The following is a 19,301-nucleotide window of genomic DNA, read 5'->3' as shown; positions in this document are numbered from 1 at the left end:
AACACAATTTAGTGTAGATGAACCAGGCTGCCACTGTGAGGTCTTGACCTCCAGGTTGGGAACCAGTGGTGTAAGATAATAGGCAGTTAGATGATATTTATACTATGTGTGTGAAAATCCTCAGTCTTATTGGAAAGGGATGAAGTGTGAATCTCCAACCTTTGTTGTACTCAAAGCACGGACTGTTCTCACTGTCAGTGTTATCTACCTGCTGAAATAAACCTGTAATTAGATTCTCGAAAAAAGACATTGTGCAAACGAGAGTGCTGACACGTCGCAGAAGTCATTAAACTGTAGTTTATATATATTTTAGAGGCCTTGGCCTGGATAATGACGTGGGTGAAATCATGGTGTTTGCTGTGTGTGTTGTTATTCTGAATGCGGAGCGTCCTCTGGGTGCTGCTTTTCTCTGGCTGCTAATTGCTGATGCCTCTTGGACCATAATGCACACCGGTTATTTGCTCCGTTGCAGTATTACCCATGAGGTTGGACGTTGTCATGACAGACACATACTGACACTCAGGCAGCAATTATGGAAGCCGAAATTAAAATCCTGCCTGAACAAATGAGCCAAATAATATCTTTTGTCTGGTCTGATACGTGTCTCTTAGACAGTTAAGATATCTCCGCATATTAAGACATGTCTTAGTGTGTGTGTGTACCTGGGTGGAATGGGTGGAGATGCTAGTATGTATTAACATATCTGTGCAGCCCGGTTTGTTTTGCTTTTCCTATGCGTAAAAACCTCATTAACTCAACACTAAGCAGGATGTTGTTTACTGGCACAGTGCAGTGTTCGATCTCAGAGATTTAATTTGATTTCTTGTGACTTTGAAATAGATTGAAGATAAAATATTTTAATAAAAGGGTTACATGAAATTATTCACAATCACCTCCTAACAAAGTGAGTGATAAAACCAAGACACCTTCAGCCTCAATACCCAAACATCGTGTGCCTGCATATTTCTATCCTCACATCTTAGCAGACTTCAGTTTGTAGCTGTAATAACTGCAGCTTTTTACAAAAACGAATGAACTGATGAACATTGCAACACAGTATGGACAACAATGTGTGCTTTAAAAAGTACTTTGGAAACTTCTAATATCTTTATAGGTACTTTTAAAGAGGTACTACAGAGATTTAATATTACCATCCCATAAAGCAAAGAGACAATTACTGTGTCTGAAATCACTCCCTCGCTCAGTCACTACTCCCTCTACAACAGACAGACAGTAGTTTTTAAAATGTTTGCATCTACACATTGCATCCTGGGATTGTTAGGAGTAAGTAATGTCCATTCAATAGATGATACTTTTTGTCACTGTTTAAATGCTTGAGGGCACATGCAGAAGTTGGATAGTAAAGTTTCACATGTAGACTTTGGATAGTAAATATACTGTAGTGCATTGTAGTACCAAAAGTGAAGCTGCAGAAGCCAAAATATCCTCACTTTTCAGTCTCTAGTATGTCAAGCTCAATCCTTCATTGCTCACAGTAGCACCTGTACCATCCTCTTGTTACACCCTGCCTTCCCACTAAACACCCATGTCTGTCAAACTCCATGCCCGTCTGTTATAAATATGAGGTCTACAAACTTAAGGTGGTCAGGGTTTATTTTCTCAGTCCTCCAGAACAACATATATACAGCTGTTTTCATACTGCCCATGACCTTCAAGTGTTAATAAAAAAACAGAATTCCCCTTTAATTTGGTACTGTGTTGATAACGAACCATAATGTTTGTTTTTCGCCTACAGGAGGAGCCAATCCAGGGCTTCAAGGTCAGCAACTACCTGGAGTTCATGGAGGGACTGGAGCAACGCTACAGAGACGTTGTTCTCACGGACATGAAAACTGTCCGAAACCCTGTAGAGTAGGAACGTGTTGAATGTGTCTGTGGTACACAAAGCCCAAAAAAGTATTTTTAAACATGTTGGATGCTTAAAGTCTAAAAAGTGTCTTATTATCACCATATCATAACGATGTCACAAACATCTGAACAGAACTAAACTCCATAACTTGTGTTTGCTCCATGGATTTAAAGCAGAAGTCTGGTGATATTCTATATTTATTATTGACAATAAATCCAATCAAATAACCAAAAACCAACAATTCTACTGACAGTGCTTGACAGTCAATCAATTCCAGTATCAAATGCATCCACCAAAGTTACAGCCTCTTTAGTAGAAAGTTCCCTCTTTGTTTCCCTGATGAGCTGGACAGGAAAAAAACACAGGGAACTTTATACTGAAAACACTTGAATCCACTTGACTAAACTTATAAGACTTAGAATATATTTTTACACAGAAAAAAGATGATGGATTTTGTTCCCCATCAATTTCTCTAGAAGCACATTACTGTGATAACCCATCCTTTAAGCCACAGTGTTGCACTGACTGATTTGTTCCTTCATTAGCAAGAACATCAGCACTGTAGTCTTTTTGAGTAAATGACAAATACACCGTCCTGCTGCTGTAACTACTTATTTATGTACGAAGTGTATATTAATCCACAGCTGAAAAGAGTGAAAACACATAACAGTTACTACAAACTACATTGAACAGATATTTATAAAAACTACTGAGCCTTAAAAAAAATGAGACCCCATACCTGTTTTTACAGATTTACAGCCTAGATGGGATCAAATGGAAAGTACTGAGACTCCCTAACACATTGTTGGTTTTGGAGACAGGAGCAGTGTCCAGCTCCAACACAAAAGATTAACTACCAAACTGATTTAATAATTTAACCTCATTTTTCTTCTCTGTTACCTGTAAGAAGTTGTATTACATTACATTACTGTACATGATGTAAATGTTGTTTGATAATTATGAACAGCTGCTGTTTAAAGATGTAATGATCAAATTTAGAAATTGTTTTAATTCTGTATTGTTTTCTTACAGTGTAAATATCTGTATTTATAAGGTATTTTGTATGTGTTCATGTAGTTCTTATGTTTAAAATAAGCTTTCAGTTACAAATGTGAACAGATTTTGATATAACATGAATCAGTATGTTACACTTTATGATATAAAGCATCTGTCCAGACAAAAACAACCCTCTGTTGCGATCAGGTCATCCTGCGGCCTGCAGAGACTCAGGCTCGCCGTCTCATGGCTATGTCACATCATTAATGCCAGAACACGACACAATGCATCACACAGCCTCCTGCGTTTGTGTTCTTATGCAGGTCCGTGTATGAAAGATGCATGAGGAAGGTTGTATCATTGTGATAAACTCTCATTAGTAACCAAAGCCCTTTCTCTGTCTCCCTGCACTGCAGTGCTGTTGTCCTTCTTCAGACACACTGAGGCCTGAATAATAAATGAGTTCATCACATCATCCATCCATCTCTCCCCCACAACAACTGCATTTATGAGTGGGATGTGCGGGCCACAACACAGGTGGTGGCACACAGGGAGAGGCACTGATCAAATGTTTACCCAGTAAAACACAGCACTTCATCAAGAGCATTTCACCACTAAGGTTGTTTCACATTTGTATGTATTGAACTTAAAATTGAAGCTGCATTAATGAGCATTTTGGCCACTTAGGGGCAGAGCTTCACAATTAGCTGAAGATCACAAACATGTTTTACACATTATGGCTTTGTAAAGTTGTAAAGAGTTTCTTAATTACATTAGCACAGAAGCATACGGTGGGTTTATCTGAGCTTCTTTGCTGGAAACAAAGCTGATCAGAGGTGAGACTCACCCACAACAGTCAAACCAAGAGCTGCAAAACGAAAACAATGAGCTGAAAGATGCTAAAATGTACTGTGAAGTTTAGGGGAACTGCAGAGTCTGGTGATGATCTATGTGTTCATCACCATAAGCAACACCTCTCACATTGCACATTGCTCATACTTGTTCATCACTGCATGAAGAACGGCCATGATATATCATGATATAAGAGATTAAATCAGATGATAAAATACAAACCAGCTTTGTAGTATAAAGCAGCTCAATGCCACATTGCATTGTTAAATATGTAAAATATGAATGTATACATATTTTATACATATAAGTACATACATGCTTAATTTACATTCTTGCTATTGTTAAGAAATTAAGGTCAATTTAAAATCTCCAGCATCACACCAGAATTTAATTGAATTTTACCATAATAGTTATTATATTTTGCTAGTGCAATTGTTGTGAGTGGAGATGCTTCTAATTTTGCATGACAGTTGAAAACTGGAGCTTTTTACATCAAAGTCCTGTCTGTTTGTGGCTGTAACAGCCCCTTACAGAAGGCACTCAGGCCTGAAGTCTACTCCTATTTATTAAGAAAAGCAGTTCTGTCCCAGAGGGTAAAGTCTCCTCCTGCTTCTGTTTTCACTGTAGGTAAACTAAAGTGTCTCATATGGAACAAGCTTATCAGATAAACATGCAGATGTCAGGCTGATTACGAATGTGAAAACCAATAAAAGAGTTTCAAATTTGATTCCAGAGCTGACTGGGAACCAGTGATAATGATTTGAGTTCATTTGTGCCTTCACTTAAACAGACGGAGCAACAAAACCCCCTGAAGCAAAGACACGACGGCGGCCTGTCAATTTACACGAGATATAGTGCGTCTGGGTTTCATGTGCTTTCGTTGGCTTTCGTCAAATTTAAGTGACTCATAGACCCAGAAAAAACATTTTATGTCTCAATGTCTGCTCCTCAGCCTCCATGACGTAAACTCTTGACATGGACGATGCTTTTAAGCAAAAGTCTGACACAAGTTTGACTTGTGTTAGTAATCAGAGAGTAAAAGCTAAGATGCTCTTTGTCCTTTAGACCCTATCGATCATTAATCTGTGATCTGTGCAGCACAGCTCGTTTCATCAGCACTCTGTCAGTCTGCTTTGTGCAAAATGTAGTATCAAGTGTGACCAGACATCAGTGTTTGCTCTAGTTTTCGGAGTTTGAAGTGTGGATAGAAGACAAGGGGTATAAATCTGCGTGTCAGTGGCGGGACTGTGCTGTGACACAGCTCATATTAGACATGTCTGTTCGTGGTGTGCAGTGTTTTCATCAGCTGAATCCATGTGGACGCTGCTTGTGTTGAGCAGGAGATTGATTTAGTGGGGAGAGAGAGTGGTGGGCTGAAATCTGTCAAAGCTGCAGAGGATCAAGAAGTCCCCCCCCCCCCCCCCCCTTTTCTTCAGGACACAGAGAGAGAGCTCGACTTTGCTGAAAGAAGTGAATGTTCCTTGCTACTGGATGGGAGGAAATTCAGTCTCCAGACAACACACAGTTCACAAAACAAACACTGCAAACTTTGCTGCGCTGCCCTTTTCAAGAATAGGCAGACAATGAAAGAGAAACTTTTGTTTAAGAAAGAAACACTGATCCGTCCAGGGGAAACTGACACTGTAAATGGACTCATCAGAAACATGAGGAAATGTTTTCAAATCCTCAGCTCTGACAGTGAGTTCACATGAACCTGATTTATCTGACTGAACTGAACCCTGGTTTAAGTGAGAGGTTACACTAACACTATTTAAACTCTCAGGGCCTGTGTCATTCCTGCTCTCAGTGTCAGTAGAGTTGGCTGACACTTTGGTTTATATCTTTTGTGCAGTAACATGCAACACAACTTGGTGTTAGTCAGTGGAATAAACTCACTTCTGATTTCCCTCTGGGGCTCTGTGTGTAGCTCCTGACACAAGATGATAGCTGGCTTTGGCTGTAATTGCTGGTTCTACTTTAGGGCTGGTTCCAGGTTGATAATACAAATGGACTTTCTACTCTCTGGGGCAAACAAATCCCTTGTCATGATAGGTTTTTTTCTCTCTTTGCTCTTATTAGCAATGTGCACAGCATTAAGGTAGCAGGCCTCTCGTTTGTAGCTGGTGCTGACTGTGTGCTGTTTAAATGACAAGGATAACTGGAGGTAAAAGATACAAAACACCACTCAGCAATCATGTGTGCATTATGTGTTGAAGTTTAATGAGGCCAACAGAGAGGTGAGACCTGCTGATCTCACGGTGTCATTCAAATCTCATATTTTCTTCCTCTCTGACGCCAACTCCTTGCTCTGTGTGGGAACCGTTGGGTTTCTCTCTATAATAAAGTGAGGTCTTGAGCTAATGCTGTAAAGTGCATTGAGATAATGAACATTATGATTTGGTGCTATACAATTAAAATTGAATTGAATTTAATTCTCCTGGTTAAACTTTATTTAATACCATAACAGTATAACAGCTCTGTATCAGGACCTCAGTGAGAAGTAAACAGGCGGCCATTGACAACTTCAGTGTTTCTATCAATAAAACATTGATTTCAGTTAAAGTGTTATGGTTTAATTATTTTAACTCTAGTTAGAAATCTACTTAAATAGACCTGGTGAGGGATTCAGAAGGATTAGGATTTAAGTGTCTTGTGAGATCACACTGACCTTGGCCTTTGACCACCTAAATCTAATCAGTTCATCCTTGAGTCCCAGTGCGGCTTCATAAGTGGCCCCTGGCTGCGCCTCAGAGAGTTAACAGAGGAAAAGCAGCTCCTCTGGGACTGAAGTCTGGTGCCCACTGGGCCTTGAGGAGCTTGATGCCGGACTGTAATATGTCCATAAAACTCGGTTCACTCGCAGAAATGGATGGGATGGAAACAAAGAGATCAAGACGACATAATTGTGGTATAGATGAGTGGGCACATAGAAACAGCTTCCCTCCACATGAAATCTGAAACTGCAAAGACGATGCTGCAGAAGAAAAGAGGAACCTGAACTAACACTTGAAAGATTTAAGCCTGAATGTTTAAAATGTAGGGGCATCACCTGCAGGTGGCTTATTCACTGTACTGGTGTTAATGGGGTTTTGCACGTGTGATCCCATTTACTACACCACGTTCCAAATTATTACGCAAATTGTATTTAAGTGTCATAAAGATTACATTTTTTGTTTTTCAATTAAACTCATGGATGGTATTGTGTCGCAGGGCTCTTTGGATCACTGAAATCAATCTCAGACACCTGTGATAATTAGTTTGCCAGATGAGCCCAATTAAGGAAAAACTACTTAAGAAGGGCGTTCTTGTCCAACAAGGCTGCGACGTCAGCAAGGAGGTGGCGGAGTCATGTTTTGGGCCGGAATCATGGGGAGAGAGCTGGTCGGCCCCTTTAGGGTCCCTGAAGGTGTGAAAATGACCTCTGTAAAGTATGTGGAGCTTCTGACTGACCACTTTCTTCCATGGTACAAAAAGAAGAACCGTGCTTTCTGTAACAAAATCATCTTCATGCATGACACCATCTCATGCTGCAAGGAATACCTCTGCATCATTGGCTGTTATGGGCATAAAAGGAGAGAAACTCATGGTGTGGCCCCCATCCTCCCCTGACCTCAGCCCAATTGAGAACCTTTGGAGCATCCTCAAGCAAAAGATCTATGAGGGTGGGAGGCAGTTCACATCCAAACAGCAGCTCTGGGAGGCTATTCTGACATCCTGCAAAGAAATTCAAGCAGAAACTCTCCAAAACCTCACAAGGTCAATGGATACAAGAATTGTGAAGCTGCTATCAAATAAGGGGTCCTATGTTAAAATGTAACTTGACCTGTTAAGATGTTTTTGATTGAAATAGCTTTTGATTTCAGTAAATATGACCTCCTAATGCTGCAAATTCAAAAGATGAGCATTTTCAGTTCTTAACAACATATAAAATGTTATAAAACTGTCATGCGTAATAATGTGGAACGGTGCATTTTAAGTTTTTTATTTTTGAAAAATACTGTCATCATTGGGAGGTTTGTTCAATCACATTCGAATTCATTAAACGGTTGATGACTTGAAAATTATGCTGACTGTCATTTGCATCGACTATTTAGGAAACTCTGAGAAAAATATCATTTGCATAATAATTTGGAACACAGTGTACACATTATGTACACAGTATATGACAGCTACTTATTGTGCAAGCCATGATACAGATTTTAATTTTTAATATTAAACATTTTAGCCACACTAGCAGCTTGTCTCTACTAATGACACTGCTGGTCTAGACCTGTGGTTCCCAACCTTTTCCAACTCATGGCCCACTTAAAAATCTTGGCAGCCCACATCAGACCCCACAAGTCTACGACGATCACAGTGATGGGCCTTAATTAGAGAGAAAAACAAACAGTGAAAGGATTTTTTAAGTCCTTAATTTTGTTTTAAGAGGTTTAAAAACACACGTTATATTTTTTATTTAATTTTTTTCACCAAATGAACTTTTAATCTACAGCCTCTGAACAAGTATCTGTAAAGCTAATGACATTCACCTCAGCCTTTGTTTGGTGCTCATCAGTAAATGTTTCCAGTTTGTGCAGCAGTTGACTGTTACAACCAGGTTCTTTCAAACAGCTCCAAGGATACACATCTACAACGGACGCTACCAACTACTTTATATCCGACTCTACTAATGACCTCGCTGCGCCAGGTGCTGCGGGTTGTTTCCATCCACCTACTCTAATCTCATAACGAGATAGACAATGGGAACAGTGAGCAATATGACACGATTAATAGAGCAACAGTAGCTCGCTAACATCACAAACATTGTTTATGGGATCACTGTGATTTGGTTCACTGCTGGTGAAGAAGAGCGTAATTGGCGGTGAGTTGAAAAACGTTCAGGCGATCACAAAATGAGACGGCAGCTGCAAAGGATGGAGAAGGTAGCTGTAGCTACTGAAGTGGGCTCTTGTTATACTGCATGAAAATGAATGAATACATTATGGAAATATGTATTTATTCCTCCTGCCAGACCTGGAAAACTCCATTCAAACATGGAAAACTGTGCAGCACTTTAACACGTCCCCGTTCACCTATAGCTGCTTTGATCGCTCGACCATCAGCTGCTGCTCCGTTCGACCTGCACATTTATTACACAGAACCCAGCGACTGCTAATCTTCACATAATGGCCTGTTTATTTCAATTAGCTTCTGGAAAGCTCATTATCGGAGCAGGAGCTGACTCGACCTCAGAAGAGGATACAGTTTAGAGATGATGACTATAATGGCAACCTTTACAGTATAATGATTTGTTGTGCTGTTGATCTTGATTATGGACTTTTCTAACTGACAGCAAGCAATTTGAAGCAGATAATTGGTGGTAATTAGGCTGATTAGGCTGTGAGGAGAACACACCTTGCTCTGCTCAGAGCCTGAAGATGTCTGCAAACCTTTTCTCTTTTATCACCTCCGTCCTGTTATCGTCGCTGGGTTTTATCTTGCAGATGCTCATTCTGAACTCATTTGTAAGTGTCACTATACTAAACTATTTCCTTCCTTTTTTTCTCTGATTTTAATCTTCAGCTCAAACATTTGCTGCAGGAGTTTGCTTCTTTTTTTCTCTTATCAGGTTCTTATCTAAATTTTTTATCTTCCGTTCCTGGTTTGGTTTTGGCTACTGCGGCGGCTGCCTCTTGTTTTCGGCGTCTGTAAAGCTTTTGTTTGCAGATTTTCTGCAGCAACCCAATTTGAGCGGTCAGAGATGTCAAATTTTAATCATTGTGTATGCACCCGCTGCTGTATAGGAACAGCTCTGAGCTTAAGGGAGTTTTGTATTAGCATTTCCATTTGCTACGGTCAATATTTTCCACAATGGAGTGTATTGTTCATTGTGTGCATGAGAATCAGATGACTTTGGGGATTTGGAGCTCAGTGATACAGACTGTTGTACAAGGATTATTGATAAGCATGCAGAAAAGGTCACTGGCATGTCTAATTAAGACGCCATCAGAACTTTGCATTTCATTCCACTGCCTCTTTCTTTAATGAGGACAAAAACCTCCATCCCAGAACTGCAGTGAGCGGTGATAGAAGCTCTCCACCTCCTCTTTGTTTTGTTCCGTCTCCCACAGCCCTCTGCTGGCTCTTCTTTAATTTAAAGTGGGGCCTGCTCTTGTTTGGAATGCATGCTACAGGCTTTCCCCGAGTCTCCCTGCCCAAACCCTGCTGCTCTCAACTCTGCTGCCTGTCAGACAGTCTGAGAGAGATAATGGCGAGACGCCGAGAATTACAATTCCCATTCACAGCCCACATTGCATAGACAGAAAGCCCTGCACAGACTCCAGTTCAGCTTCCCCCCTCATTGTATCCGTTCGTTTGGATTTATGGAGCAAAATCAAGAGTTAGCTTCCTAATCCCCAAGTATCTGGAGTCTACTGGTACATTAAGTTACCTCCTGGCAACAAACAAGGAACCTGCTCATTGTGGAAATGACTGTGGCTTGAATAAGTCTAAAGTCTCCACATTACCAAGAAAATTGCCTCAAAAATTGACTTTACCAAAGCCTCGACGGTAATCAGCAAAGTTTAGAAATGACTTCCAAAACAGAACTGGGCCCACAGTTTAATTTCATACCAGTATGGCTGCATTCATTTAGTTCTCGTCCACAACATCAACACAACCAGTTCCCGGCCTGAAGGCTTCACAGAGCACATTGAGGAGCATGTTAAGAACTTTAAGGACTCAATGAAAATGTATCAAATAATGTGTTTTTTCTTAATAAAACAATTTGAGGAGAAATTTCTAAGCAAAATAATTTAATTTATTTTAATACAAAAAAAGGAAATGTATTTATTATAATGATCAAATAATTATTTATAACTTAAACTGCTTTAAGCTCTTTAACCTATGAACATGGATGAACTGGTATCGTTACCATGGCGTTGGCTGTTTGAATCAAAGCTTCTGTTCCTGTCACAGTCAGTCTTTGGAGGTAATGACTCACTGGCTTCATACTTTGGTATATTGCTAGCTAAATTTAGCCATCTATCCAGCTCGCTGCGTGTTTTTTTCTCAAGGGCCCTTTGTGCAACAGGCCTTTCTGTTGAGTACTTTGAACTACTTTTTCTAAGTAGCTTTAGTAAACTAAAGTAGGTTTCTCCCTCAGGTAGCTTTGCTGTAGGTCAACTACTTCCAGTGTGAAGTAATTTGTTTCCAAGTAACTTCCCCAACACTGCATCTATTCTTACTCACAGGCTTTACTGCCCATGTCCCATCAGGCTGGACAGTTTCCAGCATTATATTCCAGGGTACTACCAATCAGAATCAGAATCAGAATCAGAATCAGAATCAGTTTTATTGCCAAGTATGTTTTCACATACAAGGAATTTTTTCTGGTGATTGGTGCAATTGATCAGCAACAGTGGGGCTCTCTAGCCTTGTTGATGAGGCTAATAGCAGATGGGAAGAAGCTATTTTTGTGGCGAGAGGTTTTGCTCCTGAAGGACCGCAGCCTCCTGCCAGAGGGGAGTGTCTCAAAGAGTTTGTGTCCAGGGTGGGAGGAGTCAGCTACAATCTTCCCTGCACGCCTCAGAGTCCTTGAGGCGTACAGGTCCTGGAGGGACGGAAGATTGCAGCCAATCACCTTCTCAGCAGCGTGGATGATACGCTGCAGTCTGTTATTGTCCCTCTCCGTGGCAGCAGCGTACCAGATGGTGATGGAGGAGGTGAGGATGGACTCAATGATGGAGGTGTAGAAGTTCACCATCATAGTCCTTGGCAGGTTGAACTTCTTCAATTGCCTCAGGAAATACATCCTCTGCTGAGCTTTTTTGATGAGGGAGCTGATGTTTAGCTCCCATTTGAGATCCTGTGTGATGGTGGTTCCCAAGAAGCGAAAATGCTCCACGGTAGCCACGGGGGAGTCGCACAGGGTGATGGGGGTGGGTGGGGCTGGGCTCTTCCTGAAGTCCACTATCATTTCCACTGTCTTCAGAGCGTTTAGCTCCAGGTTGTTCTGCCTGCACCAGGTCACCAGACGCTCAGTCTCCCACCTGTAGGCAGACTCATCGCCATCAGAGATGAGTCCAATGAGAGTGGTGTCGTCTGCAAACTTCAGGAGCTTGACAGACTGATGGCTGGAGGTGCAGGTGTTGGTGTACAGGGAGAAGAGCAGAGGAGAAAGAACGCAGCCTTGTGGGGATCCAGTGCTGATGGTCTGGGAGTCAGACACGTGCTTTCCTAGCTTCACGTGCTGCCTCCTGTCAGACAGGAAGTCGGTGATCCACCTGCAGGCGGAGTCAGGCACGCTCAGCTGGGAGAGCTTGTCCTGCAGCAGAGCCGGGATGATGGTGTTGAAGGCAGAGCTGAAGTCCACAAACAGGATCCTGGCATAGGTCCCTGAGGAGTCCAGGTGCTGGAGGATGAAGTGGAGAGCCATGTTGACGGCGTCGTCTACAGACCTGTTGGCTCTGTAGGCGAACTGCAGGGGGTCCAGGAGTGGGTCAGTGATGGATTTGAGGTGGGACAGGACAAGGCGCTCAAATGATTTCATGACCACAGAGGTCAGGGCAATGGGTCTATAGTCATTTAGTCCTGTGGGCCTTGGCCTTCATTATATTATTCTGTGATTTCATTAATATTCTATTAAAACACTAAAATACTCCACTGCTGCTCCTCTTAGTCACATGTTTGCTGACTGAAACAGCTCTCTGTGAAGGGACGCTGATGGAAATGTTTGAATCCAGTCTGATGAGGTCAGAAAACTGATTTGGACCAAGTTATGAACAAATATCTGACTGGAACATTTGGACAAAGACAGAGATCCAAAGATCAAACACAGAGTTCTTTCCACTGATGTGGAGACTCAGAAACAAACAGTGGTGAAACAAATGCTGCAACAGGCAGCACAGCAGTGACCAGACTGCCAGTTTAGCACAGCTTAAGCTGCACGAGTCAACATGAAACTGGAGACGCACGCCAACTCATATTGGACCAGATTTAGTTCGTAACAGTGCTGGAGCTTCCAAAGGTTTGTTCTGAGGTCTGCTAATGTGTGTTCAGACAGAAAGCAAAGTGTTTTAGACAAAGTGCGACAGCATACAAAGTTAGTGAGAACACAGGAGGGCGTGAGAATAGATGCATAGTATTTGCTCTAAATTGAGTTAATTGAGGCCTTGATTTTATCTAAGCAGTGATCTGCGGGGCTGAAATATGAGTCCAACACAAAGTGCCAAGAACTGCAGTTACTCAAATGACCACTTAAGTCTCCAAATCAATCCACAGACTCGCATGTTAAACTGTCCAACTTTACAGCAGAAAGATGAATGCAGTCACATGTTTACAGGCTGGTACAAAAACAGTCTTGGTCTCTATTACTAATTTCCTTCTTAATAACAAATGTACAGGGGGTAAATATTTATATTACTTATCTTTTAAAATTTTATTAAGCCTTAAAGTTATGCAGAATTGAGGGCGTGTTGCTTTGAGTGACAGGTGGGTGAGCGCAAGTTTGCCACAAACCCACATGCACTGACGTCTCATGCGCCACCTCTTTGCCCATTTCTGGATTAGCTGGGAGTTGGGCGGAGTCAGGCACTGCCAAGATGGCAACAGCAGAGCAGCCCACTCTGAGCTTTAGACCTGCTTATCAGAAACCTCAAGGGGGCTACGTCCATACTGAAAACACATCACCACCCATTAGACACTATTTTCACAATCAAGTGTTTAATAATAACAATGATAAGGAAATACGGGGACAAAAGAATATATAGAGAAATGATGAGAAAAGTTAAAGTAAAAATGTGCCAAAATTATGAAAGCTCCATTCATCTGCTGTGTTGTATTTGGCCACTTGTGGTAAGAACTCAACACTACAAGATGTGAAACACACACATTGAGTAAAAATAATGACTGGAAAATTTATAAAATAATTTTAAATATTAAGACACGCCAGAAAAACACCGCAGCTCTGTTGTATCTTCCCCTTTCAGTGGCCTATCAACCTACTGTCGCAGGTGTTATGACTAATCTCAGTTAATCCTCTTTACAGCTGAGATGCCAATTAGAGGGCCAGCGAGCAGAGACATTCAGTCAGTTGGCTCTGGAGAGCTCAGTGTTTTCACTGCTTGATTACTGGCTTAACAAGATTTACTTACACATGATATTCAACAATATTCATCTTATACCAGGGACATGTTAGAAGCCTTTTAAAAGCCTAACTGGTTTGGAAAATTGACTTGATGATCAATCTCAGCTGCTTTTCTGCTTTTCCTTCTAATCCAACATTAGTCATCAGTTATAATGTGAACATTTCTCCCTGTGGCAATATTTTTACATATTTATATTCGTATCAGGCTGCATTACGATGTAAAGGTTTTTACATAAAGGTCACTTAGTTTATTGATTTACTGAATAAAGCATCACGTACTCATCATCTCTAATCTTTTATAAACTTGTGCCATGCTACGTTTTTTATTCAGTACTTCTACACAGACAGTTTTGAGGCCATTATGAGCTAATAACACACGTACATTCAAACAGAGAGAACAATTCTAAACTAAGCCTTTGATTCTTTTATGAAAAATTTGTAAATCAGCCAATTCACACTCAACCATTGAGATCCTGTCATAATACATGTAATGACAGGAAGATCATTTTTCTTTTAAACCACAGGAGGTACAAATCAAGTGTCATCCATTAGTGACCCAGGTACTGAACTGCAGCGCACTGAACAATAAAACATCTTGTGCCAAAATTCCATTAAGATTAATTAAACGGAGCTGGGATAAAGCATCCTGCTGAGGGATGGGATGTGATTTTTTAAACAGAAATGTCCCTAAAGCTAAAAAAAGAAAGAACACATCATGTTTTTATCACGTTTTTGCTGCCATTACAATTTTATACAGAAATTTATTGGATTTTCTTTCCATTTTACCAGTGGATCTGGCTTCTACTGGGACAACCTCCACTTCGGCATCGGGTCAGTTATTGGCAGGTGCTTTTAAAACGTTCAACGACTGCTGTGTGTTGTTGTTTTATTTAACTTTTTATATCAATGGTCTGTTCTATTAAAGCATATCTGTACTTGATCTCATTGTTATGTGTTTGTAAGGAAATAAGTTCAGAAACTGACACATAACATGACTCAGAGACAGAGCACAGTGATGCTTCGAGCTAAATGCTAACATGCTCACAATGACAATGCTAACGTGCCGGTGTTGAGCAGACATGATGATGACTATGTTCACTATCTGAGTTTAGCGTAGCATGCTAGCACTTGCTAATTGCCACCAAACACAAAGTACGGCTGAGGCTTAGCAGGTATTTGGACATAAACCAAAGTACTGAACAAATGAAGAATATGACCTAATGACGGTGATAGATGAGAAGTTCATTTATGTCAATGCATCTTGAGGGGGACGCGAACATTTGTGCTAAATTTCACGACAATCCATCTGATAGCTGTTGAGATATTTCACGCAAAACAACAACTGTGAAATAATCCTCTTAGCTTAATGGCTAAAAATGGGCTTTACCTTACTTTACTTAAATAAATGTGCACCAAATGTGCTAATGTTGCAGCAAAAAATTCTTATACGAGTTCAATTTGAACTGAACTATCTCCTGACAAAAGAAAAACTGCAAAACATCCAGTGGTTGAACACATTTTCCTGCAGCAGCAGTGTTTTGACACAGTGTCATGTCTGGGGACAAAGTTGCGATCATCCCTGACATTCCCCTGGTGGCCTCCCAGCCTCCATGTCTCAGTCCAGTGGAGGAGGGAAATGAAAAGGTGGAGGGGTAGGACGACACACAGAACAGCAGCTCCACCAACAACTCACACACTCACAAGCTGAGGTGCGATTTCTGAAGACTGATTCAAAAATCAGTCTCATTTTGATTTGATTCACTGTTTGTGACTGAATAAATACATTTAAAAAAAGAATTTCAAAGTCAATGAAAGAGTGTTGGACCAAACACTGTTTAAAGTTTTTTCATTCTCTCCACACTTTCCTCTCTGTGGATCCAAGCCAAGACAGCCATTTTGTAAATGGAGTGCAACAACAGTTTACAGCTGAACGTCTGCTGATGTTTTCAGAGAGACTGAGCAAAATGCTAAACAGATCCAGATGCAATTACTGTTTGACTACAGCTCCATTAATTAAACCTATCCAAGTAAGATCATGCATTACAAGTAGATCTATTTGGAATAAAGCATTGAGGTGATGTTACACAGTCTTACAACACTCCTGTGATATGTCTTATCATGCTGATATATCAATGACGCATCATGCTGGTGTAACGTTTTCATGCCTTAAATAAACAAGATCATTTCACTGCCTTCCTTCAGAAAGGATGCAGATTAACATTGGTTACCCCTGAGTTAAGTTATGGTTTAAAGTTCGGAAACCAGCAGCCCCGTTTGGACTGCATGGGTGATCCTCCTGGAAGCTTCCCAAGGAGAAGCTTAGGGAAGTAAGTAAACATCTCTGCAAACCTACGCACAGAAAGGTGTTATGGGCCTCATAACTTGCAGAGGAGCTGATGTGCACGCCTCACAAATCTAAACTATGTGCTGTGCATCAAGCAAGTTGACAGGTTAGTTTGGCAAATGTGCGTCTGGTTAATTGCCCCCACCCCTGACAAAGAGCAGATCAGTCAACTGCAAACAATTTGGCAACTTTAAGTAATTTTTTAATGTACTGTCAGGAAAAGATTAATGGTGAATGAACTAAAAGGTCAGACTGAAGCTCATTGTTTTCACTTCTGGATACTGCATCTAGAAAATGCTTGGGTAAGCTGATTGTTGTGAGGGAATTTTTGCCCATATTTTCTGTCCCTTTGCTGCTGCAAGAGAACAGTGATCATTGTGGTTTATGGTAAAGATGAGGTCGAGTCAGACTTGCATCAGGTAAATAAAAAGGAGAGGATGGAAGGAAGAGGAAGCTTAAGGATGTAAAAGAACCCAAACAACACTTTAGCAACAGCATATTTCTGTTGCAAATGTTGGAGAATCCCAATTTTTTGTATTATTGGTTTTTTAAATCAGAATATTAAACACATTTTGAATTACAAACATTAACCAATAAATTGATCAGATGTTTTTTGGTAGTAAAAAAGCAATCATCATCAATCATCAATTTTTTAAAACAATTATTCGATCATTTATCAAGCAAAAATGCCAAATACTCTCTGGTGCTTGGTTCTCAAATGTGAGGATTTTCTGCTTTTCTTCATCTCATATGACTGTAAATGAAATATATTTTGAACTGTTTTTGCACAAACATTGTAAAGATGTTGCCTTTGACAGAACTGTAAGTGTAATCAATAATGAAAATAATCAAATCTCAGTCCAAACCCATGGTTAAGTGCAATCAAATGTACTTAGTGAAGGATAAGGACAGATCTCCATCAGACAGTTTTTCTTTGAGAAGCTGTTATCTCCGGGGCTCAGTGTCCTACTCTGTACTTTTGTCCAGCCTTTATCCTCACAAATGGACTGCACTGCTCTATTGATCCCCACACTATCAGCCTCACAGAGGACTGTTGTGTTGTATTGCACCATGAGTCAGGAAAAATCATTGTGTGTTTCATATTAGCAGATATGATTCTACAGAAACTGAACCAATTCCCTTTGACCGGGTTAAAATCCTGAGTGAAATACCAGGTCACCCTGCTGCTGACAACCCTCTGACCTCTCCATCTCTACAGTGTGTGTGTGTGTGTGTGTGTGTGTGTGTGTGTGTGTGTCCACGCACACATGTATTACTCTTTTGTAATCAGTGAGGCAGCAGTTGTTATGGTAAGTGTGTGGACTGCTGCTAATAAAGTGTCATATTTGTGCAGAGTACAGGTAGCAAGCAACTATGTATGAGTGTGTGTGTGTGTGTGTGTGTGTGTGTGTGTGTGTGTGTGTGTGTGAGTGTGACTGGGCACTACAGACAACCACTGCAGAGGCCGATATGTCGGCACAGCTCCGTTCACACATCACCTGGTCCTTCACTCTGCGGCGGCAAAGGTCAGTGAGGGGAGAAGCGTCGTTAGCTGAGCACCGGCTTCACCACAATACTGATGTGAATGAGCTCCAAGATAATGACAGAGGAAGGGCTGGAAAGTGACGGATGGAGGACGATGAGAATATAATAAGCGCAGCGTGACATGACACCCATTCTTTTATGTGTTCTTGGCACAGAGAAGTTGACAACCCCCCCACTCGCCCACTACTCTGTGTCCTTTTTGCATAATAAATACTAATTTGAACTTTTTTGAGTGTTTGAACGCAGCATTCACACTGGAGAAAAGTAGACCTAAAATCACCAGCATGGATACTAAAATCACTTGGTTTTTAAAAGTGGTATTGATGGACTTACTTGTTCCACAAACTAAAACAGTTCCTAATGGAAGTCAAGGAGATACTCAACGTTTAAAAATGATGATATAAATAAATATATATAAATAAATAACATGAGAACAACAAAAACACAGTGATGGATTTTTGGAAAGCATTTGACTGCTGTAAGTCTCTGTTTTATTGTGTGGTGAGTATTATGTAGGAAGCTGTGCAAACATACAGCACCTCCACAGAATGATCTAGTAGTACATACTTCCCTGTTAAAGTTTAACACTGTGCTCTGCCAACATCACTGTATACTTCAGATAAAACTGAATTGTAATAAATCATTTAGCAGCTGATTCTGTGTTTGCCAGCCTGGAAAAGCCCTTTCATGTGTTCGAGCAACCATGAGACCCCTGCCTGTATAAAACAGTGCTTCAGTATCTTTGCATAGAAAAGGTGAAGTAACTAAATGCAGATCAGTTTAAGGGAACTTTGCATCTTTCACTGCTCATGCAGCCTTATCTTGCCTTATGTCTTAGCATGCACGCTGTTGAACTTAGTTGGCAAACAGCAGCACATTTAATTCTGAGCTGCACAATTAAAGCACCCTCTAATCTCAGCACTGATTAGACTGTCATCTACATACTCTGCTATTCACATACTCCACTAATGGAAGGATTTCCACTTAATTAATTTCACAGTTAGTGACACTGAGCTGATGGGATCGCTGACCTTAAGGTAAAGAAAAGGTCCTGTGTGTTCACTGAAGCTTAGATCCAACAGTTTATTCAACAGACAACGCTGAGAGCTGATGTGGATCTTCCTCAGATTATTGTTTCATTTTTAAAATTTAAAAAAGAATAATAGATAAAATGTTCCTAGTTTCCACCTTCAGTGTGTGGAACAGTTATCCTTAGTCTTCAAAGTGTTTTTCTAACAAAGTGTCTCTTGAAACTTTAGGTGAGTCTACAGAGGAACAACTTTTTTATGACCTTGGATGCTTGAAACTACAAACTCAGCAAATAAGCAAATATGAGAAAACACTCTTTCTAAACTTGCTAAAAAAAAAGTAGAACAGAGCTGTCCATCAGAAACTGAGGAAGGTCACATGACGGTACCAGAGGCTGCATGGTTTAACTTTAACACCAACGCTCTCAACGCCACCATGAAGCCTCGACTATGAGTTCAGTCTCTTGGAGTTGCCCCTGCTGTAACACCATAAATGTACTTATGCATAATTTACACTGGAGAGGTATGAATAATTCAGCC

At 40.7% G+C, this 19,301-nt stretch overlaps 1 protein-coding gene and 1 long non-coding RNA gene across 7 annotated transcripts in view; one reads left to right on the top strand and one right to left on the bottom strand.

Moving 5' to 3' along the window:
- The window catches only part of tbc1d32 (TBC1 domain family, member 32), a 71,481-nt gene extending 66,394 nt beyond the window's left edge, over positions 1-5,087 (top strand). For 4 of the 5 annotated variants that reach the window (XM_071467981.1, XM_071467982.1, XM_071467983.1 and 1 more), the window contains exon 34: positions 1,757-5,086. In XM_071467981.1, coding sequence (XP_071324082.1) covers positions 1,757-1,876 — 120 coding nt within the window. In that variant the 3' untranslated portion in view covers positions 1,877-5,086. Of the gene's footprint in view, positions 1-1,756 lie in introns of all 5 variants that reach the window. The other variant, XM_071467980.1, reaches the window with a different exon arrangement.
- Positions 1-19,301, bottom strand: part of LOC139612426 (uncharacterized) — a 176,218-nt gene that overhangs the window by 13,574 nt on the left and 143,343 nt on the right. The gene's annotated exons all lie outside the window — the stretch shown is intronic.

Source organism: Trachinotus anak, unplaced genomic scaffold (genome assembly GCF_046630095.1).
Source record: "Trachinotus anak isolate AG129_WGS33_773 ecotype Australia unplaced genomic scaffold, CSIRO_AGI_Tana_v1 ptg000031l, whole genome shotgun sequence".
Classification (NCBI taxonomy): domain Eukaryota; kingdom Metazoa; phylum Chordata; class Actinopteri; order Carangiformes; family Carangidae; genus Trachinotus; species Trachinotus anak.
The sequence above is the reverse complement of the archived record's forward strand: the minus strand, read 5'-3'. Positions and strand labels throughout refer to the sequence as shown.